The sequence below is a fragment of the Chroicocephalus ridibundus genome, chromosome 9 (genome assembly GCF_963924245.1).
Source record: "Chroicocephalus ridibundus chromosome 9, bChrRid1.1, whole genome shotgun sequence".
NCBI lineage: Eukaryota > Metazoa > Chordata > Aves > Charadriiformes > Laridae > Chroicocephalus > Chroicocephalus ridibundus.
In genome coordinates, this window is record NC_086292.1 from 26823887 (window position 1) to 26850694 (window position 26808).

General features: G+C 42.7%; 1 protein-coding gene across 2 annotated transcripts in view; it reads left to right on the forward strand.

The window, feature by feature from the left end:
* Positions 1-26808, forward strand: part of NPTN (neuroplastin) — a 59049-nt gene that overhangs the window by 25009 nt on the left and 7232 nt on the right. For both annotated transcript variants that reach the window (XM_063345602.1, XM_063345601.1), the window contains exons 2-5: positions 6155-6323; positions 10711-10805; positions 19875-20008; positions 21551-21824. In XM_063345602.1, coding sequence (XP_063201672.1) covers positions 6155-6323; positions 10711-10805; positions 19875-20008; positions 21551-21824 — 672 coding nt within the window. The remainder of the gene's footprint in view (positions 1-6154; positions 6324-10710; positions 10806-19874; positions 20009-21550; positions 21825-26808) is intronic.

Here is a 26808-nt window from a genome sequence, read left to right on the forward strand (position 1 = left end):
GAGCTGCACAGGGCAGAACGGTAGGGTTTTACACTTTTTCCCCCTGTAGATAGGTCATAAAAAGCAAGAAGGCTCTTCAGAGAAAAGACATGTGTCCCTGAACACTTAATGCTTGCTAATTACAAGGTCCACACAACTGAAAAAGGCTTGAAAACCCATCAGTCTGTTCTATGGCTTGGAGGTACCTCCTAGCTGGTATGCGTTGCAGCCCGTAGCTTCCCAAGCACAGTGGCCACCGATGGATCCCCAGAGTGGCCAGGACAAGCACTTGGTGCCATGGAGCCTTGCTTCCCATGAATATTCTGAGTGGGAGTGCGCTGCTCTCAAACTATCGACTTTCATCAGCAATTGCTCTGTGTTGTGCTTTTTCTATGAAAGTTGTGTTATTGTAGATGCTAATGTCTTATCTAACTCTTTGTTTTCTGCACCTCATTGCTTTGTTCTTTATAAGATCTTTTGTTTTCTGCCACTCTGTCACTGCATTTCTGCTGCCCCTCCCTCTAGCTGGGTTTGTCAAGTCGCCCATGTCAGAAACTAAACTCACGGGGGACGCCTTTGAACTGTACTGTGATGTGGTTGGGAACCCCACTCCAGAGATCCAGTGGTGGTATGCTGAAGTCAACCGGGCTGAGTCTTTCAAACAGCTGTGGGATGGCGCTCGGAAGCGCCGTGTCACCATTAACACTGCCTACGGGGCGAATGGGGTGAGTGTGCTGAGAATAACCCGCCTTACCTTGGAAGACTCTGGGACTTACGAGTGCAGGGCCAGCAACGATCCCAGGAGGAATGACTTGAGGCAAAATCCCTCCATAACGTGGATTCGAGCCCAGGCTACTATAAGCGTCCTTCAGAGTGAGTCCGGCACCCTGCAGTAGTGGTACTGTAGTCTCTAGAGGCAGTCTAATGACCCTCACCCTCCTGTCACCCCCATGAAACCCTCTGCTCCCTTGTGCTAGTGTTTTGAACCCCAGACTGTTCCTCCGCCTGTAGTGCTGACCTTGTCTGCCATCTCTGTCTCTCCTTAGGATCAAAGGACTTGGGAAAATCTGTGGATCCATTTTTATAATAGCTTCTGTGTGAAAACAAGCCCAGTGTTGAATTTGTGTTTCTTCCCCTACCCCCTTTAGTTTTGTAGTAGGTTTCCAGCCACCTTAGTGCTGGCTTCTCCATGAGTGCCTTTATATTTGATTTCTGTGTTCTTCCCAGGTTTAGCTGTGTTATTTAATTTCTTCTGTTTTCTTGAAGTTTCTCTGAATGCCTTCTTATGTGGTTTTAGTTACATATATGCTTTTGTGCAAATCCTTCCCTTTCAGTTACATGTGACCTTTAATGTTTAGATTTTTCCATGAAGTCGTGGTGTTTCTTTTCCTTTCTGGACAGCAGCATGTTCCTAATGAGTTCTCTGATGCAGCAGCACCGAACTGATACAGCTATTCTTAATCCAGTCTGTGAAGTGTGTGTGGGGAAATATCCTCCCCCAGTGTTGAACTAATAACTTTAGCTAAATGGCTTTCATCTGAGAGTGCAACTTTTGTCAGCGGAAAGAACTTTCGAAAGCAAGAGAATATGGTTGACCCAGAATTGCTTTTTGTTCTCTGTTGTTATAAGGCTTTTCCTGTGTTCAGCTCACTTTTAAAGCAGTCCCAGACGAGTTTGGAAATTTGTATCATCAGACTCGAGGAGAACCCTGTTTCATTTTGTGTAAGATGCAAAACTCTTGCATTTGCTAACAAGATGAAGCAAGTGTCTAATGAGTTACAGGTAGAGTGAATTAAATCTGCAACATGAGCCTGCTGTGTGGAAGTATAGGAGAACTTGCTTTCTCGATGTCCTAAGGTGGCAAGGAATAGAACATAGGTGCTGTCTTGCTATTGTGCTCTGTGCCTAAATAAACCTTTTATGTACCACTTTGAATTTTGTCTGGGTACAGAAATGTCAAACTCTGTAATTATGTCTCAGTTAAGTTTTTTTGGATACCTTAAAAAGACACATCCCTTAAATGTGGTGCTGCAGTCGGCACTGCTGGATCAGAGCCCTTCCCTCGGGAAAATGGAAACAACACTGATCTGTGTGGAAAAATAGACAGTGAACCCAATGATGTGGATTGACTCTAAAATTTAAGTAGCATTGGGTTGTTCAGCTCAGACCTGCTCATTTTTCAGTCCTAGTGCCTGATCCCTTCTTTGTCCTTTGAGGTCCCAAAGGACTTGGATTGGTACATTGCTTTGCATGACCTGCAACAGCAAGAGCCATGTAATTTTAGGAAATAATACTACCTTAAGGCAAAGCTAAAAAATTTGTCTTGGAGGAGGGAATGTCTCCTGGAAATCCCCGCTGCCCCTGTTAAGACCTTTAGTTTTTCTTGAGTGTGGTGAGTCTGTGGTGGTCCTGTGCTCCTCTCTTTGTGCTACTCAGTTTTAGTAACCTACTGAGGAAGAAAATCCTTTTCATATGAAAAGTCGTCATTTGGGAATGAATTACTATGAAGATATCTCCATATGGAAAGAGGGTTTTTCCTCTCTCTGGCCATTGATACTAATACAACCTGCTCCGGGCATTCAAGTTTAACCTTTTGTCTTCCTCCTCAGTTAACGTGGTCTTGTTGCATCTGGTGCTACTAATTCTGGAGTGTGTATCGTGACTTCATTGCTACGTGCCTTGTGCCTGGGATATTTCTTCTGCTTTTGTGTTTTACTTACGGGGGGGGGAAACATTGAACAGAATACTTTGATGCTTTTACTCTGTAATATTCTGTATGTTGAGAGATGACCAGCTGCTGCTTGGGAAACAGACCGCTTGGACATCAAACTCCTGCGTGGCCATGCTGGAAATGGAGATAAGGGGGGGGAGCAGGTTTCCAAGCCATCCCTGGAAGGTGGAGACCATCTTAAGTGGCCCAAAACGTCTTAGCATTAACGCAATTTGTCTTTGAAATGGGAATTTTCTGCCTAAACAGTGTTACAGTTTCCAGTTAATGGTGGCCATTTTCCTGCTGGCCTTATTGAACGTGAAGAAAGAGAACATTCAATTTATCAGAAGAGCACAACCTCTTTTCACTGTCCTTTAAATCACAGCTTGTCTCAAATACAAAAACTTGAATGCAAAGAGGTCAAGTGCAACTTGATTTATAAGTTAGCACTCAAGAACTAGTTGTCCAGCTTCTATCTCATTCCTAGTTTGGATAAAGAACTTCAATTATGGATATATATTTTTTTTTATTTAAAAACCTGATCCTACATAAAATGTGCAGTTTAAGTGCTGTGTAACAAGAGACTCTTCAGCATCTTGCTTTTTAAAGTGGGCATCCTTCTTTGGATGTTGCTGTCCTATTAGTATTCAATTTGCAGTTTATCTTCTAGAGTTAAATCAGGCTAGTACTGCCCGATTGCTTTTTATTTTTTTCTTTTTAAACAAATTAAAGCAACATAAATGCAGGTAAAAGATGTAAATGAGATTGCAATTGCCTTTAATATGTCTTTTTATTTAACCTAAAACTTAAGTTGCAAGTCAGACACAAAAGGCCCCAGCAAAGCAAGCCTGAGACAGCTGTAAATATTTTCTGGACATGGCGGCTTAGTGGAGTTGTAGGTAAGAATAGGTGTGGATTGGCAGAAGGAAAAGAAGAAACCTGCTCCAGGCAGGTTTTATTTGTATGTTCTGCTTCATCAGCGTTAGAGGCTGAAGAGTCCATTATCAACAGAACATGAAAGAACAGAAGATTACCACTGTCAAACACCTTCTGGATTAAGTCTTTAACTTTCCAGTTTCTGTAGGGACTGAATTCACTTTTTTTTTTTTGTGACTTTGTGTAATGCTTTCTGATGGCAGCATGTATGCTTTCCCATTCCAGGATTGCTGCAGGCTGATCACACCGCTTTTAGGTTGTGTCTCGGCATCTGTTATAACAGTGCTTGCTAGATGTGTCGTGGTCTTTGTTACAGCAGCCTTTAAGCCCTTCTGAAAATAAAACTGCATTTATTTCGCAGGCCACAGACTTGAAGATGCGGCTTTCATCATCAAAGAAAAATGTTTAAAACAACCCAGTACTATCAGTGAATTCTAGCAAAAGTTATTTCTCTAGATGAGTGTTCTGACGCTAGATTACTATTTCAAACGCATTACTAAAAATATTTCCAGGTACCGTTTTTCTGAGAATGCACACAAGCTCTTTGGGGAGGATGGAAAAGCTTACAGGGCAGTCCAGTAATGGCTGTAGTAAAACAATTTTGCACCCTGTAGGACCCAAACAGATCCTTGCGTGGATCAAATTCCCAGCATGGGAACAATGAGGCAGAAACACAGCTGAAAATGTGTGATAATGGCAAAGTGTCCACGAGAAGTGTCAAAAAACCCCTCTGTTACTACAGTACCTGCCAGTTTTTCTGCAGTTAAATGATAGTCCTAGTTTTAAATAGCTGTGAAAAGAAGCTATATAGCCAGCCTGCTGAAGACGGGGAGAAAGAATATACAGGACTCGAATGACTTTGTCAGGTTATTAGTAGGTAGATATTTTTTCTCCCTGCCTCTCTGGGCAATAATGTACTGTACTGTTGGATAGATGAATGTTTTATGTGATGAAAAATGCAATGTTTCTTGACGCTACTGGTATTTTCCGCTTCCCCTCGTTCTATTTAATAATTTGTTTTCCAAGTGCTTTGCAGATGAATAACCAAAAGACTGCATGGGTATGACTCAATTTGTATTCCAAATATGTCACCACAAGGCGTAACAGAAATTTCCAGGATTAAAAATCCTTTGCTGACTTGCAAAAATCCCAAAGACCCTCATTACTGACTGACTTCCTCACCCTCCTGCACTTTGCTGCTGACCTACGAGAATGCAAAGGGGGTACTGGGAGAGGCTGGTGCCGCAGGAGCGTGGTGGGGAAATGAGCGGCTGGCAACAGCTACCTCTTTGGAATTCATTTCGCCCTTTAAAGTAAGAAATACATCAAAGGCAGAGGACACAGCAGCATTTCCATGGCAGAGACTGCTACAGCAGTCGTCTTTAGTTCAAGCTGAAACTACAGCCAATACTAAATCTAGATATTTTTAGAAGACTAATAGCAAGAATTCTTAAATTTCCTTTAAGCTCTGTCATCCTGTGTTCAAGTTTTGTTACAGAATACTTGAAATGAGCTGTGAGCCATCAATAGAAAGGTCTTTTTTTCCAAGTTTGGGAAGAAACTTGTCTCCGACTATTGTAAAAATTCATCAGCCTTATTTGTTAGAGAGTGACAGCCATCTGCACGGTCTTAAGAAAACGTGGTTATGAAATGAAAGGACAGTGCCCTCATACTAATCTTAGCACTTTTGAAAGGTTTTCCCCTAAAAAAACACGTGAATTTGATGTTACCAGGTAAGATTGTAAGGTGGAACAGCCTGGGTTCAGTTCCTGTTGCAACCAGCAAAGTATGTAACTCTTATGGTCTGTTTATGCAATGAAGCTCATGGGTTTTTTCTTCATAAATGTTTATGTTTAAGGTTACTTTAGAAACAAAATGGTTCCCCACTCTAATTTTAACTTGGTGCGTATTCTTACTTTTTATTGTTAAATGTTAAGGACTTAACAGTCTTTATTCACCAGACTTGTGCCTTATTCACACTGGGTGTTTGCTTGGATTTCAGACATCAGAAAAGTTGTATTTGAACTAACTTGTGTGTGCAGGATATTTTCCTTAGGTAGACATTAATCTTTTTTCAGGGGGAAGTCCAGAAACATTATTCAGAAGACTGTCTAGCTCTGAGGCCTGTTCTGTATAGAAAATGGGTTTGCTTTAAACCTCAAAGTAGAGGAAGCAAGCAAAGCCAGAAAGTTGCTTCTGAAGGACTTCCTGATCTCTTGTGTATAGTCACAGGACTTGTGTTTTCCCGGGAAGACTAATGGTGTTACATAGAAATCTGTAGTGATGTTCAATGTTAAAATAAACAATCTAAAATAAAGAATTCTCTTTTTTCCATATAGGGGTGCTATAAGGTGTTGCCTTCACTAGTGGCCAGCTGTTCTGTTGTGGCTTTCTTGATGTCTCCCAAACTAGTGCAGTGACATTCCTTGTGTAGTCTTTTTCCCTTCCCGATTCCCCTTTGAATTTTTTTAGACTAGTGTGGCACAACTGCCAGTGAAGAGTTGCTATTTAATGTGTCCTTTGTTTCAGAGCCCAGGATCAATGCCAGCGAGGATGTAATCATCCATCTGCATGGGCCGGCTGTCACATTGCAGTGTAACCTCACCACAAGTCCCAGCCCCCTTTCTGCCAGTTACTGGGTGAAGAACGGAGAGGAGATCCCTGGCACTAGAAAACCTTCAAACACTACAGAATACAAGTAAGTCTCTTTGGAATGATCTTTATGGTACGCTGGAGGATGACAAACCCGCTAGACATACAGCTTTGGAATAGACGATGGGATGTTGGGACTCCAAGATCCCTGGTTCACCTTCACGGTGGTCAAACAAATTGATTTGATCTGCATTAGAGGCTCCACAAAATACATGTCTGTGAGTAGTGTTAGGGGAATGATTCTGGAAAGATTGCTGTCTATGGCTGTCCCACCTCGCTCATGTAAACATAATGTCAACAAAAACATAATGTAAGCTTTGCTTTTCAATCTTAACTCATTTAATTCTTCTCTAGAGTATACATGATGTGGGGACATGGGCACAGACACACAGTCTAGTTTTCTTTTCCTCTGCGTATATCGTGCAGTCTCTGTCTTATCTCTACATAAAGACAGATCTGCAGCTGTGCATTTTTATCGTGGAGGGAAATGTAGCACATAAATCACTGCTGAAATCAGCTGGTTTAGTCATTTTCTGGCCTTGGGAGATGAAAGATGGCGTTGTCTGAGTTGTTACTGATGAGTCATCAGACACTACTATGAAATGATACCAAATCTTGATTAAACCACTACAGCTGTATCACTTGTGCTTCTTATTTGTCACCACATCCCCATTTGCAGCATTAATTTGTTCCACGTGCGCATGCTCTGGCGTTGTTTTTGCCTTCCACCTAAGGGTGTGACGGAGAACAGAACGTGTACAGCCACCTCTTTAGTTTCACTGTAGCTTGTGTTGCGTGGAAATCCTTTGAGGGTTTCTGTATTCCTGAAATAGAGCTTTCTTGCTGTGGAGTTGATGAGAGCGTATGAAGCTTGCTCAGTGGTGTCATCGGAGATCTAGTTAGTGTGATTTTCTTGCGATTTTTTTTCTTTTTCCCTTCCATTTTCTTCACTTGATGCCAGCATGGATAGCAAATGCAACTTTCTGGTCAGTGTTAAGCTAAGAACTCCTAAGGCATGTTTTAACCACTGGTGTAACTAAGTCTTTGGAGACATTAGACCACTTCTGACCCTCTACTCGGCTGTTATGTCAGAAAGAGGTGCTTATGTCTGGTCAAGGCTCTTGATGTGACACTGCATCTGGCTTACCTGTACCTTGTCCGTACACCAAAGCAAGGAAACATGCCTGCACACTCAGCTGGCTTTTCTGTCTCCAGCAGAGTACTGTGGGCTCTTTATAACTCTTATGGGCACAGGATTAAGAAATACTCAAGGTTTTCATTGCCTTAGCAAAGCATCCTTTCATCCACAGGATTTTGGAAGTTGTGTTTGGTTCTGATAAAGATGTGTCAGGTTTTTCCTTTTGTTTTCCACTTTAGCTCACTTTGCATTATCTTTTCAGTTTTTCAAAAAAAGTCTCATTTAGTTCCGTAATTACATCCTGTTATTTTCTCAGTACAATATTTAACACTAGTTCTGAGTTTTAAAGGCTCTGCTTTCTTATCTAGCAATTAACTTGATGAGCAGTCTTGTCCAAAAGCAATAGTCTGAGTGGTACAAAAGGCATGTTGCATTAAGCTTACTGAAAATCACACATTATTATTCAGGAAACTAAGTATTGAGGCTGACTTCTCTATAATCTGTTCCAAGCTAGGGAAAATCTTTCTTTTCAAACTCTTCTGTAAAAGAAAGATTAAACTTGGCTTCAGTTTCAACTTCCCGGAGAAGAAAGAAGTAAGGTGGGCAGACTTTGTTCCCAGCAGATGAAGGGTTGGTAGAACATGCTGCAGCCACAGCACAGCTTGAGAATTTAGGAAAACTTGCATTTGCAATGTAGACCTCAAATTCCTGATCATTTATAAGCTGCTTTGCTGTATATTGTGGCTTTAGGCTTGCTTTATTGCGTGTGGTCATGCTGCATTTGATTTTTTCATTAACTTATAATTTGATTTGGTTTCCTAGTTGTTTGGCTTTTTTTTTTTTTTAGATCCACAAATACCAAATTCACGCAAACAATGTCAACATAGTTGTCGTTGAGAGGTTATTTAACTTCAGCATTTTTTTACATTCTACTTTTTTCCCTAAAAAATAAAAAATGTTTCAGGTTCTTGGTGTTTCAGTCATTAAGATGTGTTGTTTTGCTCTGAAATGTAGTTAGTTCATTGAAGTTCAGTGTTTATCATTCAGAAAGGTTCAGAATTTGTAAGTTAAACTACGTATCTTAAAAATCCTGCTTCATATAACAGTAGAAATTAAGCACATCGTTCCTAATTCTTTATTCAAACTTGATGTAGCTGCTCTTGCTGGAAGGCAGCTATAGTAAGGAAGTTCAGAGTTAAGTGTAGCTCTTTTAGTTCACTATTTCTGATTAAAAATGAGCAAGAATTACTTGTAGTGTATTCTTTTACAGGCAGGAAGTGCTTGGAAGTGGTTCTGGCCATCCTGTGCTTTAATTCTGGAGACCTGTCCCCAGTCTACATTCATAGTTTGGAGGAGAAAAATAGGGATTTCTTTCTGAATTGCTCATCAGTTAATTCAGAGTTGAGTAGCAGGTTACTGAGCTAAACTGATGAAAATGGGGTTTTTGGGTGTTTGTTGGGGTTTAACCTCAGCCAGCTGAAATAGGACAGTGTTTTTACATCTGCTGAGAAGTCTACATCTACGAAAAGCTGGGCTCTTCCTAAAAGCACAGGACTGAGGGAAGCTGTTGGCTGAGCAAACTTGTTCCAGGTGCTTGTTTGTCTCTAAAACTTTGTGGCTGTATTAGCTTACACTTGCTTCAATGATTTATGGTAATAACACTCTAGCAGAGGCTGCCATACTTTTACACTTTAAAAAAGAAGCTTATGTAGAACTGAAAGAATACAGTGTCTTACTTCCCCCCCCCCCCCTTTAAGCATTGACTATAGTGGCTAAAAAGCTGTGGTTAGGGTATGATTATTTAAATATTGAGGTCCAAAACACAATTAGAGAGAGGCAGGTATTCTCTGCCTTCCCTCACTATTGCAGAGTCTCAGGACGGCTTAGTAATGGAAACAGCTGGGTGAGGTTGTCCCGCAGCAGGCAGGCGAGGAGTGCCAGAAGTGTGTGTTTGCCAGCGGCGGCGGCTGGCACCAGCGTTCCCGGGCTGTGCGCAGTTCCCGAGGATACTCTGCAGTTCAAACCACAGTCACTGCTTTGATGTTTGATGATTCTAAATGATCATTCTTTCTGTCATTAAGATAATCTTTAATTTTAACTCCGTGAAAAGTGGGTATATTATTGCTTATTTAAAAGACGTATTAACTTTATTACTCTGTTTAGACTTTCACCAGTGACTCTGGGAAGTAAGCGCTGTAGACACAGTGAAGACTTGAGTCAAAGTATTGTGTTAAACTGAGCAGCTTTTTCCATGTGTCTAAGCAGTTTCCATATGTAATTAAATTATTTTATTATAGTGCTCTTCTGCAGGGTTTCTGTTTAGCTGCATGCTATTTACTTAATGTGTTTTTAAAGCTAATAATAAAAAAAGAAAGCCAAGAAACCTTGCAGTAAAGGGAGGGAGGGATGGGGAGAATTCTACCCTATTCTGTGCTATGTGGAGATGTAAATTCTGCATTGCATCATCATTATGCTGCTCTAGTCCAACATGTCTTTTGTAGGTAAATATCTGAAGAACATATGCGTGGAGCTTTTAAGTCATTTGTGTCCAAAAGCTTTTCAAACGATGGCAAAAGCTGGTGGACTTGAAGCTTCCACCATCTTAAGTGTAAATTCATCTTGAGTTTTTTTATGGCTTTTTTTTCGCAATTGTTGCAGCTCTGCTTTCCTTCTGACTGACTTGCATCTGGTTTTCCCCTCTACTAGTAGTTATTGCATTAGTCTTTCCTAATTTTAAGTGGCAGCAGATTCCTTTGTGGTGTCTTCCTTCATGAGCTGACCAGCTCATGCAGGTTTTCCAGATCCAATCTGAATCAGAGAAAACTTTTAATGGACCAGTCTCGTATCTGCTATGGAAAAAAAAAGACTGCTTACGCTTTCCCATTGGCCATGTATGATTTTTCAATGCGTATAGTACATACAAATCACGTTTCTCCCTCAATGGGAGGTGATATCTGACTAATAGGCTGGTGACTTGAGGGTGACTTGCATCAAACTGCTGCCTGTAGTGCGTAATTAACAGGTGTCAGGATCCTTCTTTGCTTTTAAAATAAATGCAGCTTCTCCAGCTAAATTTGTACTGACTTTCCAGACTAGAGCTCACTCTTTGTCTAGGCAAAAAACGTCCTTATTTCAAGTAGGCACGTCTGCACAACATACCTTGAATTAACAAGTAATATCTATGAAATTTGGTTAAAAGACTAAAGTGTTGGGGGGGGGGGGAATCCTAGCCTGCTCGCTTTTGGTTGCTAACACAGTACTTAACATGGCTCATGTGTTTTCTCCCTGTCTGCAGGATTTTGAAGCCCAGAGCAGAAGAGTCAGGGGAATACTTGTGCGTGTTTGTGTTTTCAAACTCTCCTATAGCCAACGCCACTATAGAAGTCAAAGGTACTCTTTTTTTTTTTTTTTGTATTTTGTTTTCTTTCCTCTCCTTGAAAGTGAAGTGCTTTCACCGCCTCTGCGCTCAGTGTCTGTACAAGAGAGCCAACTCAAGGGGTCTTTCCTCGTGAAATCAAGGCTGGTCTCATCCTTGGTTATAATTTCAGGGGAAATCTTGCACACAGTCCTGGGGGAAAGATCTCACAGATATGGGAAATGTGACCATTGCACTTGTGGTCTGCACAGAGAGTACTAAAACACCATCTAGCACGTGCTTCTGCGTTCTTTTGGTAAACCTGGCTATCACAAGAGTGAGTGCCTGTCCAGTGGGATAAAGATTGCTGTAGAATATCTCTGTGTTCATGCAGAGAGAACTGCGTTTTCCTCTGGGTTTCACAGTAAATGAGGTCATCTGGATGTATTCAGCGTACCTTGAATTTGCCTGTTCTGAATATGAAAAAAAGTAAGAACCACCACCTCGTGTGGCAGCTCCGAACTGGTGTACTTGTAGGTTTTTGTCTGCAGACACTATTTCAGCTGGTGGGATAGCCTGCGTTCTGGTTTTGACAGATGCCCTGTACCAGATTGGGGTTTTCTACTTTCATGCATCTTTTTTTTTTTCTCCCCATTTTGTGCATGTTGGTGCTCTTCTGATATCTTTAGGACCCTAAAGTTGTGGCTATAAAATACAAAATGTGAAAATAGCCTGAAAGAGAATCTTGCACAGCAGCAAATGTGCTGTTTGCTCGGAGTTTCCGTGTAGTTCTTGAACAAAAGAACACTGTTTTAGACGTACACGGAGATGATGGTGTTTTATGCAGTGTTTAACTACTGCCATAATACAGTTATTTGTTTGTTAAATAACTGTGGAAATGAACCGACCCATTGCTCTGCAGTGGCTGTGGTTTGCCCTTTATGTGCTGCAGTAAGATGGCATTGATGCACTGGGGCAGCTTTGTTAGTCAAAGACAGATGAAATCATGCAAAAATGCGTTAAAAAGTCTTGCAATCAGCCTTTGTGCGTCTGGGACTTTACCGATGCTTGTTTTATGAAGGTGTACTGTAAACAGGTTTGAAATTTAAGCTAGCATTACTTACTGTCTTCCCTATATCTCCATCTTAAATGTAGAGCTTCCTCTGCTGCTGTTTGAAAATAGCAAATGGGAAGGAGGATGCTTCACGCTATTTCTTGAGTATCCCTGCACCAATGAGGCAGCCTGTCCTGATCTGTTGTGAGTGCTGCTGTTTAAATGAGGTATCACAGGTCTGTGGCTAAAGCTGAACGCTGACCTCTTCCCTGGGCATTTCTGGTGCCTCACTGGAGACTGTGTGGTCAGGTTCCTGAATCCGAAGGGAGGAAGTGGGAGTAATTCAGCACTTCTGCATGAAACGAGAAATGCACAGTATCATTCTGAATGCCATCTTTCCTATCTAGAGGGACACCGTCTTTTGAACCATACAAACAGTTTCCTGGGGAAGAGAAATATTGCCATATAAATAAGCATTCTGACTGATATTGTACCAAGAAAAGCTTGCTGACTTCCTGTGTCGATTTTACAAGGTTTTTTTCCAATGATCTTGCATAAAACAACCTATGAAAATACACCCAGTGTTCAACCAAATCTGGTGCAGAAGCTATCTCTGCAAGGAAAAAGGAAATCTAAAATATATGCTCACGCACCACAAGTTCCTGTTGACCTAGGATTAAGAAAAATCTGACTGCACCTCTAAAAATAATTATTGCCTTGCTTACAGCAAATTGAATTCAAGCTTATGTTGTACTTCCGGTGAGCTTGTCTTCTGGGTGTTCAAGGTACGTAGGTGTGGGTTGGGATTTTTTCCCTCTTTCTTTTAGGGGTATTTTTTTTTTTTTTGCATTCTGCTCTTCCACTCTAATTGCTAAATCTTCTAATATTAAGATCCTAAGTCCTTTCTGCCTTCTCTGGGCTACTTTGGGTGACAAACCACTTCAAGAGACAGGAAATTTAACTTTGGTAAGAGATTAAGACCTTTTTCAGCTTTCTGTAATATCTCAAAAGACTTTTTAGAAGTGTTTGGCTTAGGGCTTCTCTGCTCTTCGGTGGCAGGTGGGGACACCAAGAGAACTTGGCAGAGAGGTTTACAGGGACAAAGGACTGAATGTTGTAGAAAGAAAAGCCAATATATCTGATTAAAGTACTGGCACAAAGGGCAGAGGGAGAATAACTAATCCCACTAACAAATTTTCATGGGCAATTTATATATAAATACAAATGAGTAGTCATCAGTTAGAAGTTAATGACTGCAGCACTGCTCTTGGGAGGTATTACACCTGCAGCCCGCTCAGCAGTCGCAATTCCAGGACTCGGTGACCCTGTTTTCCAGCTCCGCCTTACAGCATCACAGGAGTGGCTGATGGGCCTTGAATTCCTCCTCGGCAGAGAGAGGGCTTGTCTAGAGTGGGAAGTACCTTGTCAACTCTTCTGCAAAGCAAACTGGAAATTGGAACGCATGTATACTTTTGAACTGAAAAGACACTTTCCTGTCTAACTACTTGGAAGCTTCTGTAGTAATAAATTGGGGCTGCATTTAAAGCACAAGTTAGAGAACTTGGTGGTCTCCTTGCAGCCCTAGTGCTGTACATAAATTCATTGTGATCAGAGCGTACTCCTTGGAGTTACTGCTCCTAGAAGAGCCACACAGCTAAATGTGTATGGTATCGCACATGTATTGGATGTAAGTGTCTGAATAATATCCATGCTAGTTGCAAAGAATACACAGGCTTTTTCTTTTTTCTTTGCAAAGGAAGGCATTCTTTGTGATTCCTCCAGTTTGGTGTAAATATTCTACATGTTCTGCCAAAGCAGTCCTGGTTCTCAAACCAGAACAGATTTTTTTGATGCTACTTCATGTGTGGAGATGTTACCTAATTGTTCATCAAGGCATATGTGGTGAATCGGTGATGTGTGAATCTTGTTTGACCGTTGCAGATGCCACAATTCAGTGCTTACCTGCATGTGTGGCCTGTCACAGTATCTGTGGCTAAGTAATTGTATACAAATTTAATTGCTCAATTGCAATTATATTGCAATTTTAAACTGCTGATGCACATAGAAAAGATGGTTCTGAATATGAAAGTGCTTGTGGACCAAAATAGTGACTTTTTGACAACTTGTGAACAACTTTAACAAATGCCTCACAGCAGATGTAATCCAGGATATACCAGCACCATTTGCTTTTTATGTAATGTTGCCTGTTTTCTTCCTGAATTCCTGAATTTTTCTTGCTACATGTGCTATGTAAGAAGATAAAAATGCAGAAACATGAGCATAGCTGTTAAGAGTTGCTAGGTCTGCTTGCATATTTAAAGCAGATTTTCTTGGTAAAAAATTTACTAGGGCAGCGCTAGTATAACAGCAGTTGGAAATACTGTGTTTTAATGTCAGTCTCTCGGAATTCCCAGGAATGGCCTAAGCCTGGTTTCCCTCACACAGTTGGCTTTTGGATGAAGTGTCTGGGGGAGACTTTTGAGTATTCGTGCTCAGATTCTCAGAGCTGTTGGGGGCATTGTGTTGAGTGCAGCTCTAAGCCTGAAACAGGCTGAGCAAACGCTGTTATTGGGAAGATTCTGCCTTGAAATAGGGATCTTCTCCCACCCTTTGCTTTCGCAGTGAAGTCAGCCAGCTGAGAATGTTGCAGGGAAGCAGGCCGTGATGGATGATGATGAGGTTATTTTCAGCAGGAAGAGTGATGATGATCCTGCCAGGCACTAGCAAAGATGCAGTGTGCATCTCCCCATCTGGAAGTAGCTTTTTTAATTGCTCTGTTGCCACACAGTGGAAATACCTGCAGTGCATTTGCTGTGTTGTTGTGATGCTGGAGCTCTGAAAACTTAAAAGATTAAAAGAAAGGGAAAAAAACTCACCAAAATGCAACCCTGAAGAATTCTGCCCATGCAATCTTTCTGCTTTTATCAAGATCTCAGGAGGAGGAGGAGGAAACACGTTTGTCTTTTTGTCTTCTGATACTCTACCAGCTATCATCTGATGCAAAGCAGGAGCAGTGAGACCCAGATGGGAAAGAACGTGCTCCCAGTTCCCTCTGGCTGCCCTGAAGGAATGCAACCATCAAGGAAGGTGTTGATGTATGACTGATGGAGGGTATCTGTTCTCTCAGCGCTGCCTTCCCATCAAAGGCTTCCTCCTTTCTGTGCCCCTGGACAGGTAGAGCTTTTTAATGCCTCTTCCTCTAAGGCCTTTCTGTCACTATCTATCTCAGCGGGGGATTCTTCTGACTTCTCATCCCTTGCTCATTGTCCCCCTTTCTCTTCCGTCCTCCACAGTTGCTATTGGTTTCCCAATAGCAAGTGCTCAGACCCGTGCTGTTCACTGCTTCTGAGAGACATAAAACTTACCACTTCTGGAAAATGCTTATTATATGCCTGAATTTCAGCTGCGCCGGAGGCTCTTGTTTCCCATGCAATACCCGCATTCAGAATGTTACTCTTCCACGCCTACTCTGGCTCCAGCCCAAGCTGCATACTGGAAAACCAGTGGTTATTTCAGCAGTCTTGGAAGATCTTGGTTTCTTGACTCCTGGCTGTCTTAAGAAATCTCTGCTGCAATTTCACAACGCTGTCCCAGAAATTAATTAAGAAATCAGGCACTCTCTTAGCACAACTGTGTCTTGGAGTGGTCCTAAGCATTACACAGAAAATGCATGTCACGTTCTCCTTTCTTGCAGCGCAGCTATAAAGGTAGACATGGATTAGAATTATAATGCAGAAAAATAAATCTTCCAGAGCCCTTTTACTAGGTCACCCATAAGACATAATAGTTTTTACACACAAGGATATTTTTAGATGCTTTTGCCCTTGCTTTTAATTTTGTCTTTTAATGGGAAAGCTTGAAGAGGTTTTGTGAACTGGGGTGTGGTTTGGAGGTGTTATGCATTTTAGTTCTCCTCTCCTCTTTAGTAATGCTAGTAAAATATCTTGAAAATAGCTGGAAATTAAGGGCTGAATACCTCCTCTATATCAAGAAATGGCATTGCATGCCCTGTAACAAGAAAGGAAAAAAAAAAAGAAAAAAAACCAAACCAAAAGAGGGTTGTATTCAGAGCATACTATTCCCAAAGCCCTTGCTGCACGGTGCATTTTGTGCCTATGGGTACTCAAAACAGACAGGTCTAATGCTTACTCTGGCACAGACCCCTTTCTGTTGTGATTCAGTTTAAGACTATCAAAAGAATGATGTTTATCAGAAGTTTACTCTTCTGTCAAGAATGAATAAATCTGTATTTTGATTATTTTTTTTTTAGTAGCAATTAATTTAAACTAACCCTGCCTCTTTTGCTCTTTCAAGCAGACTTTCAGGATTTAGTTTTCCTGTTTCACAATGTAAGGATAAAAATGTCGCTTGCTCTTTATCAGGGGCATTATCTTGGTTTCGTTGCTGTAGGAGCTGACACAGCGTGTCGTGCCCACGTCTCTGCAGCCAACTGTATCTGAACAGAGATGTGGATTCTGGTGCTTAAAAGCTGAAGTGAAATCTAAATCCTTTCTGAGCAAAACCTGCTTCGTTCTGTGCTTTATCCGTTCCTGGCACTGGAGCAGAATGCTGTAAGAAAAATCTTGACTTGAAAAGCTTCACAGTAAAACATCGCACTGTTGCTAAATCTGTGACCGAGGATGGTTGCAGCGATATTCTAATTGTCGTTTGTACAGGAGAACACAATTAGCTAAACAGTTTGGCAGAATAAGTACTGGATTAGTATCTCAGCCATAGCTTGAAACTGGCTAGCATCAAATGCCCCGAAATATTAATATTTCGTGTAGTGCTCCCGTCAGACTGCGTACAAAAATAGTCCCTGTCCTAGTAGAGCTGGAAATGACTCCTGCAAAACGGTGCCCAGCAAGGAAGGAGCAGAATGTATTCTTGTCCCTTCTGCTCTCATTGGGATAACCTGGCAAAGATGTCCTCTTCTTAAAGAAATATAATTATCTCTTGGCTGTAGGAGAACAGTAGGTCACCCTGCAGTAGAAGTTAGGGTGTCCTAGAAAGCTTTCCCTCTTTCTTTCTCTAGCAGCAACCTTACAGAAAAAGTGGGCCAGCTGCGGGGTGCTGGCTGCACCTTCTTCCTCTACAAGGCTCTGCCGTGACTCGCTGTGTGGGGGGGTGGCAGCGACAAACCACATGCTGACAGATGGGGACTGCGCGGGGCTTCATTTTTAAGCTGATGAATCCTTTTTCTTCTTTTTCCCTAATGGGGGTAATTTGCAATTGCTTTTGACGGCCTGTCAGTGCTGGGTTTGGGACTGTGGCATTGTCACCCTAAGTCTGTCTCTCGTGCTCTGCTGCTGCTGGCCTTTCATTTTCGTTAGGCTGGACGTGATCTCTGCGTATCATCCTCAAGTAAGCAAAAACTGCAGGGGAGGCACTGGGCTTACCTCCCTCCTGCCTAAAAGAGAATTTTCCGAGCCTAGCAAGGAAGAGGTGACACCTTTCAGCAGATCATGAGATGAAATTCACTTCTCAAACCACCATCGTCCAGAATAAATTTTATATTCCTCTTCGAGGCCGCAGACAGTGGTTTGAAAGGACATTCATTGCAGGTGTGTATTGGTGCTTGGTATCTTGAAGATGTAATGCGGCATGCTCAACCCTAAAGCTGATTTTTTTTTTTTTTTTCTGCTTGGAGACCTTCAGCTTGAAAACATAATTTCCTCCAAGTATAATTGCCCCTTGTATGCACAGGTAGTGTGTGATCACTTAGCAAGTACAGAATGTTCTTCCCTTTCCAGCTTGATTTAGTTCCTACACCTGGCAGCTTCTTTCTGCACAAGACCAGAGAATTACGATCTGGCGTCTTCATTTAGTTCATGGGTTTTGTCTCTCAAAGTATTTTCATGTTCAGTGTCTAAAGATATGTTTTAGGTGTCGGTTTTCTTAAAGATAATTAGAAACCCTAACTCCTTGTTCTTATGTATCCATGGTTATCGTTAGCATCATCTTGCAATTAGTCAGCATCTGTGTGGCTTCATTCCTTGCTCTTGCTTATGGTCATGTATATTAAATATTGTTGGCAAAGCCATTATTTGCCTGTGTGGGTACTTACAGGCTTCGATCAAGTTATTCCTTCACCTTCTTCCTTATGGGGTGATAGAATCATAGCATTTTTCTTAGGTAATGAGCGCTTTTTCAGCTCCCTGCTGAAAAGATGTTCACTTAAAAATGGGGGGGGGGGGGGAAGAGAACATGCTTGATATACTAAAATACTTTAAAAAGGCATAACTTCCTTAAGGGCTCTACCAGAAGTCCTGGAGTTAGTTTTAATTTCTGGTGGCTGATATCTCTCCTAAGGAACTGGTCTCTGCATCCTGCAGCAGCGTGGAGGATGTGTTCAGCTGGTCAGTGCATACCGACAGCTCTGGCTGCTGCTGAGTTGGAGCAAAGTGTGCGTTAGAAAATGCCATTAAGAGTTAATAATTCTGTAAGAAGCAAGGGCATGTTTCTTTATGTGGCAAATGGTCAGAACTTGTGACATTTTGAGAAAAGCCTGGGCTGATTGGCCTCTCCTGGCGGTGTCTTTTCAGGTGAATACACAGGTACTAAGGAACGCTATAGCTGAAGTGTTCCTACAGCCATGGGTTTTCTGTTGTTCAGAAGCTTATTTTAATTCTGCCTCTAACAACGTTACCCACCAGCTGCATTACTGTCCGAAAAGAGTCTTGCTGGAGTAAGGTGTGGGATGCTTTCTGCATTTGAAAAGCCCTTGCCTTTGAAATACGGTAATTCCTTTAGCACTTAAACTTGCCAAACGTTTTCCCAAAGACTTGTGATGTAATTTGGGGGGATGAGCAGGTTCAGCTGATGTTGTCCTGTTCTGCGAGATGTTCTGCTTGGTTTTGTTCGCTGCAACTGATGACAGCTGTGAAATTTGCTGACTTCTTTTAGCTTGCAGCTGCAGAAAAGCTGTCCCAAACCCATGCTACCTCTCTGTACCTGTCTGTAGGGGTTGCTAGTGGTAAAGACACCTCTCCTTGAAGAGACCCTTATAATAAATTCCAGTGTCTGGGGGTCTTTTCCTGGAGCACTCAGACTGGACTCTGACTGGATTAACAGATCAGTGTCCTGCCATCACACAGCAGGCCACGTGTGACATAATTAGCAAGCTAGAAAGCGAATGGGCTTTAAAGGTGGTCACTACGGCACCAAAGCCATCTGCTTAAGCGAAGGTTGAGCTTGGGCAGTCCATTGATCCACCCTAATCTCTCGTGCGGCATTAGGCTACAGTGGGCTGCTCTGACAGACATGGCAAACGGCAGTGATGTTATTTATAGATCAATTAATTCAGAAGACCCTCTGTTGATAGTCAGGGCTGTGTTTTTCTTGCAGTTGCCCAGCGGCACCTGCAACCCTCTTTAGAATAGATGTATTTGTGGGTAGGTTGAATGAAATGGTCTTTGTTGGAGGGATTTTGACTTCTGCTGCATTACAGACACCCAGCAGTACCCAGGGTAGTGTCACTGTAAGGTATAACAAGCGTTAAATGTAATGAGTCACAGCGTGTTTGTGGACCAAATCTAAAATCTTGCTGCAAGGAAGAACACCTTGATTCAGCTTTCAGAAATTCATGTTAGGACAGCATCAGTGCACAGTCCTGACGCCACGGGCAAGCTGTAACCAGACTCTCTGACAGGTCTGTTTCGAAGCTGAAGGTACTGCAGAGCTGCAGGGACCTCCCGAGCGGTGGGGAGGGAGACGTGGATGTTTCTCAGCTTCCTGCACTGGGGAAGGGCTGGGCCATCTTAGTTTTGTATGTTTGTGGTAGGTAACTCAAGCTTGATGTAGAGATTTCTCCCCTGTCCTTCAGTTTGTCTGGCAAACCAAGCCTGAAGGACATTCTTGCAGATCCTCAGTTGAGGTGCTACATGGAGAGACATGAGAATCGCAATTTTTCTTCTGTAAGATGGACCCAGTGTGGGAAAGACAACAACTTCCAGGGACCTTGTCACTTATTTTCTGTTCAAGTTCTCAGAGCTTGAAACAACTCTGACTTTAATAAGCAGCTTGTAAACAGACTTGTTTTGTTTCATAGCCATTCCTGACATCACTGGCCACAAGCGGAGTGAAAATAAAAATGAGGGGCAGGAGGCGCTCATGTACTGCAAGTCTGTGGGCTTCCCGCATCCCGAGTGGGTCTGGCGCAAGAAGGTCAATGGAATATTTGAGGTAAGCAAACAGTAAGGGGTGGCAGGCACGTAGTAACCCGCCGAAACCCCCAGTACAGAAGGAAAACAAGCACCTTGGGTTTAGGGATATGTTATTTAGGGTGCCTTAGAACTTCTTGAAGTGCAGCTCCTCAAGAGTCTGATACACTAACAAGTGAAGTTGAAAAGTAACAAAGTGAGTAAAGTTCAGCAGCGGTGAGTATTAAATGGATCTTTATATTGTTGTTGTGTGAACAGAGTTGCTCATTGAGTTACTGTTGGGTGGAGTTATGAGCTGTCTGGGAAGATGTGATGTTCAGGGTATCTGCTACGAATTGGAAGATGAGAGTTATGAAATGGGAGTTAAAAATGCATTTGGCTTAAATTTCTCAAACTCTTCTCCCATTTTACTGGTTGAGCTCACAAGACTTAATATGAGGCTGTGGTGGCGATCCCTATTAGTGTTTAAGTGATCATATTATTGCCATGCAGCAACTGATCTAAGTGAGAAAACACTTTGACCAGCAATTGGAATAGCAGGAGAGAAGCTGGAGGCTGCTAAATCCTCATCCCACCTATTTTTACGTTGTATGATGTGCCAGAGAGGTAGCAATTTGATTGATACCTGAAGAAAAAATGTTAAGCAAATAACAGTGTAGGTTCATTGTTCACTGTTAAGCGTGAGTGTAAATTTTTATGGGAGATTGACTTGCCAAGTGCTGGCAGTCACCAGAGTCCTGTGTGCTGGTGTGCAGATTTCCCTTCACCCTGTCGTCCTGGTGAAGTTATTCAATAAATTCACCCAAGGTTAACTTTCAGGAAGATCAGACATCCATACATTGTGAAAGTTTTGCCCCTTTTAAATTCTTTAAATGTAAGCAACTCTGGAAGTCTGATTTTCAAAAGTAGAAAGAATATGGTGCCTTGAATTCCAGCTTCCCTAAATATTCCTGAGGTCAGTGGCTTAGGCTGCCCTGACCACAAATCTATGAGCAGTACATGTTTCTTTTAACAACATAGCAAAGGCAAAATTTTATTAGGGTGGTTATACCTTAAATTGTTAGAAAATGCTATCTAATGCAGTGTAGAAAAATCTTAACTAGTACTACTACTTGTTTTTTTCCCCTTCTATGTTGAAACTGCTTTGTCCCCTGCTAAGGAATGCATCCTCTCTCCTGTTAACTTGTCTCCTCTGTTTCAGCTTATTATTGTAAATTGCGTGGACTGTAAGAGTTTCTCTTGAAGCAAAAGCCTGAGAACACGTAGCTTACACGATCACAACGACTGGCATTTCATGGCTGATGCTGTTAAAGTAGAATGAAAATACAGGTTTTCAGTTACGCGGGCATTTTTTTTATGTTGTTTTGAAGCTCTTTAGCGCTCAAAATCTCACTTAGTGAGAGACACAGAGTAAACAGTAGTAGCGGGCTTTTCCATTGTGTTAACGAACCAGCCTCTCTGCAAGAATCCCTCCACTCTCTCCTACTTTCTATGACATAGAAAAGGCACTGGGACTTAGTAAACCTCTTGCTTTTTTCCTCTTCCACCTTTCTCCCTGGACCAGGACATCAACAACTCCTCCGGAAGATTCTTTATCTCAAATAAAGACAACTACACTGAGCTCAGCATCACAAACCTACAGATAAACGAGGATCCTGGCGAATACCAGTGCAACGCAACCAACCAGGTCGGCTCTGTCTCAGTCACAACCATCCTGCGTGTCCGCAGCCACTTGGCTCCCCTCTGGCCCTTTTTGGGGATCTTGGCAGAAATCGTTATCCTCGTTGTCATCATAGTTATTTATGAAAAAAGGAAGCGGCCGGATGAAGTCCCAGACGGTAAGTGTGCTCAAAGCCGCTTGTAAGGAGAGAGAAGGGAAAAAAAAACCACAACAGCCAAAGTGAACTTGTGGAAGCAGAACAGAGTGGGGCTTTGTGTCAGGAAGGATCAACAGCGCAGTTCCTTCAGCTCTGAGATCTGCTTTCTCATCTGCTCACTCTCCAAACATTAATCCCAGCAAGCGCAGAGGGTCCAAGTGCTGGGCGAAGTCCTGACACTGGATTTCCCAATCTCAGACCATGGGGTGGGAGGGCAGTTATTTCACTATCTTTAAAGCTTTCGTTATACAAGGTGGGTCTAGTATACCCTAGACCCAGGCTCCTGTCTCTCTCCTGCTGTAATACCCCTGAGAAACCCTGCACGTCAGCCCTGAGGAGCGTAGGGCCGTACAGGGAGAGAGCTGAGGACACTCTTAATTCCCGATGGCACTCCCTCTTCCATGTGGCACCTGGAACGGACACTGGGCAGGTTCTGTAAGGAACCGTTATGCTTAAAGGGACTGGGACTACAGAGATGCTTCAGAAATAGAACGTTTTCAATCTTAAAAGGGCTCTTATTTTAGCCTGTAACTGAATTTGTATTTAAGGAATGCTCTGGAAACTGTATCTAATTGTAATAGCCACTGAGTTACATTCCCTAAAGATTAGGTATTTATTGTCAGGTTTGGTAGCACTATTTAGTTACACTGTGTTTGGTAGACAAAAAAAGTAGTAACTGTTTCACCTTTGAGCTTCTTCTGCATACCTTCCTCTTTTTAAACACTGGACAAGGGGCAGTTTGAGGCTAAAATGAGTATTTGAAAGAACCACACGGAGAACCAGGCTTTGATGTGACACGTAGCTGCTTACTACAGTGTTTATCAAGAAGACCCATCCAAGGAAGCCTTGTGGCAAGAGGCTGGTATGCCATTGTGCTGTAGGAATGTGACACGTCCAAGTGATGGAGCAGGTGCTGTAGAGGGAAACGGGCTGGATCAGTACGGGAAGCACCAAATCCTTCCTGTCTTCCTGGGCTGGATGAGCTCTCGAGCACGGGAGGGACCTTCCCAAGGGGGTTGTGTTGCAGCTTGTGCAGCAATGGCCAGTTGTCAGGCTGCACAAGGGATCTGTAACAACGCAGCACGACGTTTGCCTTTTGGGATGAAAATATAGGTGCTGATCTGCCTGTGAAATCTGGGCCAAAACAACTTCACAGTTCCTGAGCCATGTTTTAGAAATTGGGGGGAAAAAAACAAAACAAAAAACCAACAAAATAAACAACAAAGCAAAAAACCCTTAAGAAATAGATAATAAATACTCATCCTTTGAGAATGGCTGAGGCTTGGATCACTTCCATAGCAGATGAAAACTGTCTTTAGTGCATACCTAAAGGAAACCAGCTTTTGATGTTAACCACTTGAGTAGCACTCACTAACTGCATACAGAGCATGCATTGAGACTGGTCTAGGTGTGTATCCGACAAAACTGAAACTGTGTAGTGCATGTTCCTCTGCATAACTAACAGCTTCACAGTTGCTAAGGGGTTGATACTGCCAGCACTTTGTCATCAAAGTGGCTCTCAACCAGCCCAGAAAACTTTGAAGACGACAATTTGAATGTTCTCTTGCGCTTCTCCTGTACTGCTGTGCCAGCGTGGCCTGACTTTGATGTTGGGATGGCCGGAGAGAATTTCACCTCTGTGTTGATGGCTGTTCATAGCTCCCTGCATTTCAGACTTTATTTTGATGAAGTTTCAAAACAACCAAAGCAAGATATCAGATTGTAATTTGATATGTAAATATTCACTGCAAGCAGCCTCAAATCAACTTAATCCAATAGAAATTGGCTTTGATGTGACCAGATCACGATGGAACCACCGTGTCTGTGTGATCAGGCACATGCTGGAGGTGAAGAGTTCATGAGCCGTTTTCTTCAGAGACTGAAGTTTTCCTGGCTGGTCTGGCCACTCTTCAGATGCCTGAGGGATCCAGGCTCATCATCTCTGATGGAGGTGTCCAAGATGATGAGCCGAGTAACTGAGGTTACTAAAATTGCTTGCTCGGTCTGCTGTTATTTTAAAGGCAACTAAGCTTGAGTCCTGGAGAGTGATGCACCTCTGTGGTGGACAGTTGTCTTCCCCGTCTGCTTTCTTGGAGGACAAAATCTATATCACAGTCAGTATCTGCGTATTAGGTTTGCCTGGATGGAGAGACACAATCGGCATAACATCTTCTCAACCAAAGGCCGACTTGAGTCCTACATTCCCTTGGATACTCACTTTCTGTAATGGCATTTGAAGCTTTCTGTGATATCATGGTGGGAAACACCCTATAAGCAGGGGCAGTTTACAAATGCATATGTGAGAAATCATTGATAGTCTGCTGATTTCCACACTTGGATGTTCTACTTAGGTTATTCTTAATTTTATTATTTTAAATACATTGTTATGAAATGCCAAAGTTAATGTTTTAATGCAATGGCGTGCTTATCATTTGGAATTCAAACTCTCTGCTTCCAAAATCATACAAATCCGCCTCTGCATGCTGCAGTGAGCTGTAGCGGGTAACATCAATGAGCCTATAGCTGAGCCAGCGACTCAACATGGATATTAGTCTAAACACCACATTGCATAATATAAATATTACTTGGCAACAGCCATGATCTCTTGCAACTATCAGCTGGGTTTCCAAATTTTTATTTTTAATATTAGTTTTGATGTGTTAAGCTTTAAGGACAAGGGTTGTGGTTGTGCCAGATCTTCATGTGAAGCTGCTGCAGCAATCATGATAGAGCTGCTGGTGCCTCCTTGCTAACAGGGGAAAATACCGACAGCCTCATCGGCAGAGTAACCTCACTGCTGTCCCTTCTTGCTGGGATGTGAATTTTGTCATTGGAGCACTCCAAATTTTCCCTCAGACACTGGAATTCCTTCCTATTCCCCGCCATCACCCCTCTCATCTTCCCATGGTGGAATAATCTGGACCTGCCTTAGTGACCAGATTTCTCTGATGTTCTTCCTTTGCTCTGGAGTAGCAGGTAGAAGCAGCCAAAAACCCCAGCCATGTTGGAGGATGGATGGCCGTTTGGCATCTTTCTTTGGACGGCTGCCTGGTGGATCATTAGTGTTTGGTTTGGCACGTCCTCCTGCTGCAGGCTAGCTGTCCCTGCGGATAAGGTGTCTGCTACCAGTAAACAGCCTGAACGTTGGGGTGCAAGTCTCATACCTGCAGTGCTTTGGGGGGGCCCACAGGGTGCTGTAGATCCCACCTTAGGGAGAGGTATCTCCCATGTTCAGGGAGGCTTTTTCCCCTGAGAGTCCTCTGATGTGCTGGCTGATGATGTCTGTCCTGTTGAGGAGCGAGGATTTCTGCGTAGGCCTAGTGCAAAGATGACTTATTCAGGACACTGTAAGCATTTCTTACAAAGTTTTGGAGACGAACAGTGATGCTAAATGTGGTAACTCCCCCTGTATACAGAAAAACCAAAGCCTTTCTGTTAACAGTCTAGAAGTATACCTGCAGCCCATGCGGAGCCTGGCTGATACCAGCATAGGATGAAATGCAGGTGAGCTGCATTTTCTTGGGTCTTGCAGGGAGGTGCTGGTGTCCACACTGAGCTCTCCCTCATGCAGTACCCAGGTGACACACTGCTTCTAGGGCTGGCTTGGTGAAGGCTACACAAGTTACAGGCAGCCCATGGGGTGCGTTGTGTTCATCCCCTTGGACAAAACCAGCCAAGCCAAAAGCTGGTGCAGGATTGCTCCAGTCTCCTTAATTGGAGTCCTTTCCCCTTTCTCAGCTGTACCAGCCTGCCCTCACTGAGGTGCCACCTTCCAGAAACTGCTTGTCTTGCTGCTCTTTTTTGAGAACTGTATTGAACTACTCAGCGTTTCCACATCTCCAAAGAATCCTCTAATTCAGTGCAGCATAAGGGAGCGAGACGGCAAATCCCGAGGGTCCCCCCACTCCCCACTGACCCGACAAAGAACTGGTTTTAGAGGAATAGGATGTTTCTCAGGCAAACCTCAGAAGCGTATAACCCTTTGACAAACCAGAACAGTAATGTCAGTGTTCGCATTCACCGTGCACTTGTATATGCACAAGAGGATATTTGTAAAAACTTCATAGAAAAGTGAGTGGTCTTACAGCTGTGTCAGCCTAAAAAAAAAAAAACATAAGTGAGGCTTGAGGGCTGTATGTTTTTGGTGAGTCTAAACAAAGAAGTGCTAAATAGGACTTTGATAACTGATGCTGAACAGACGCACCCAGTTGCTAGTGGGGAATGTGACTGTTTGGAGAGAAACATTATCTCTCTCCTGGAAGGTGTCTGGGATGCTTTCCAGGGCGCTTGGGAACTCTACCTGGCCAGCCAAAATAAAGCCAACTGAATTAATTCCCTTTCATCTCCATATTCTGCAGGCTAAAAATGACCTGTCTTCGCGTGCCAGCTACCTCATCTCTTGGTGGATGGGGAGAGTGACAGATAACCTTGTTAAATTTGGCGCAGTTCTTCTCAATTTACTGTTTAGCTGCAGAGTGAGGCCATTTATGTTTCAGAGCTCAGGGGACATAGGGCTGTGTGTTACAGGACGCTTTTCCAAGGGATTTGCTGGCCTTCTGAAAGGTGTTACCTCCATCTAGAAGCACTGCCATGCTGGAAGGGCGAGGACACTCCTTTAACTTTGGCATTTCCTGATTGCAGGTTGTTTTGGGGTTTTTTTGTTGGTTTTTTTTTTTTTTGCATGGACCTTGCTTTTTGTCTTTTGTTTATTTGCTTTTTATGCCACGGAACAGGGCTGCTCAGTAGCTCCTTTGCTAATGTTTCCTCCTTCACATAATTCAGATTTGTGAGTTTATTTTTTTTCTTTTTCTCCTGCTGCTGTATAGCAGAAAAAGGAACTTCTGCACTGGGGAAATCTGTCTTTCCACCAGAAATGGTGCAAGAATGGCATTAGCGAGTGCCCAGTGCAGGTTCTTGCTGTCGTGGCTGTGGATTAGGGGCGTTC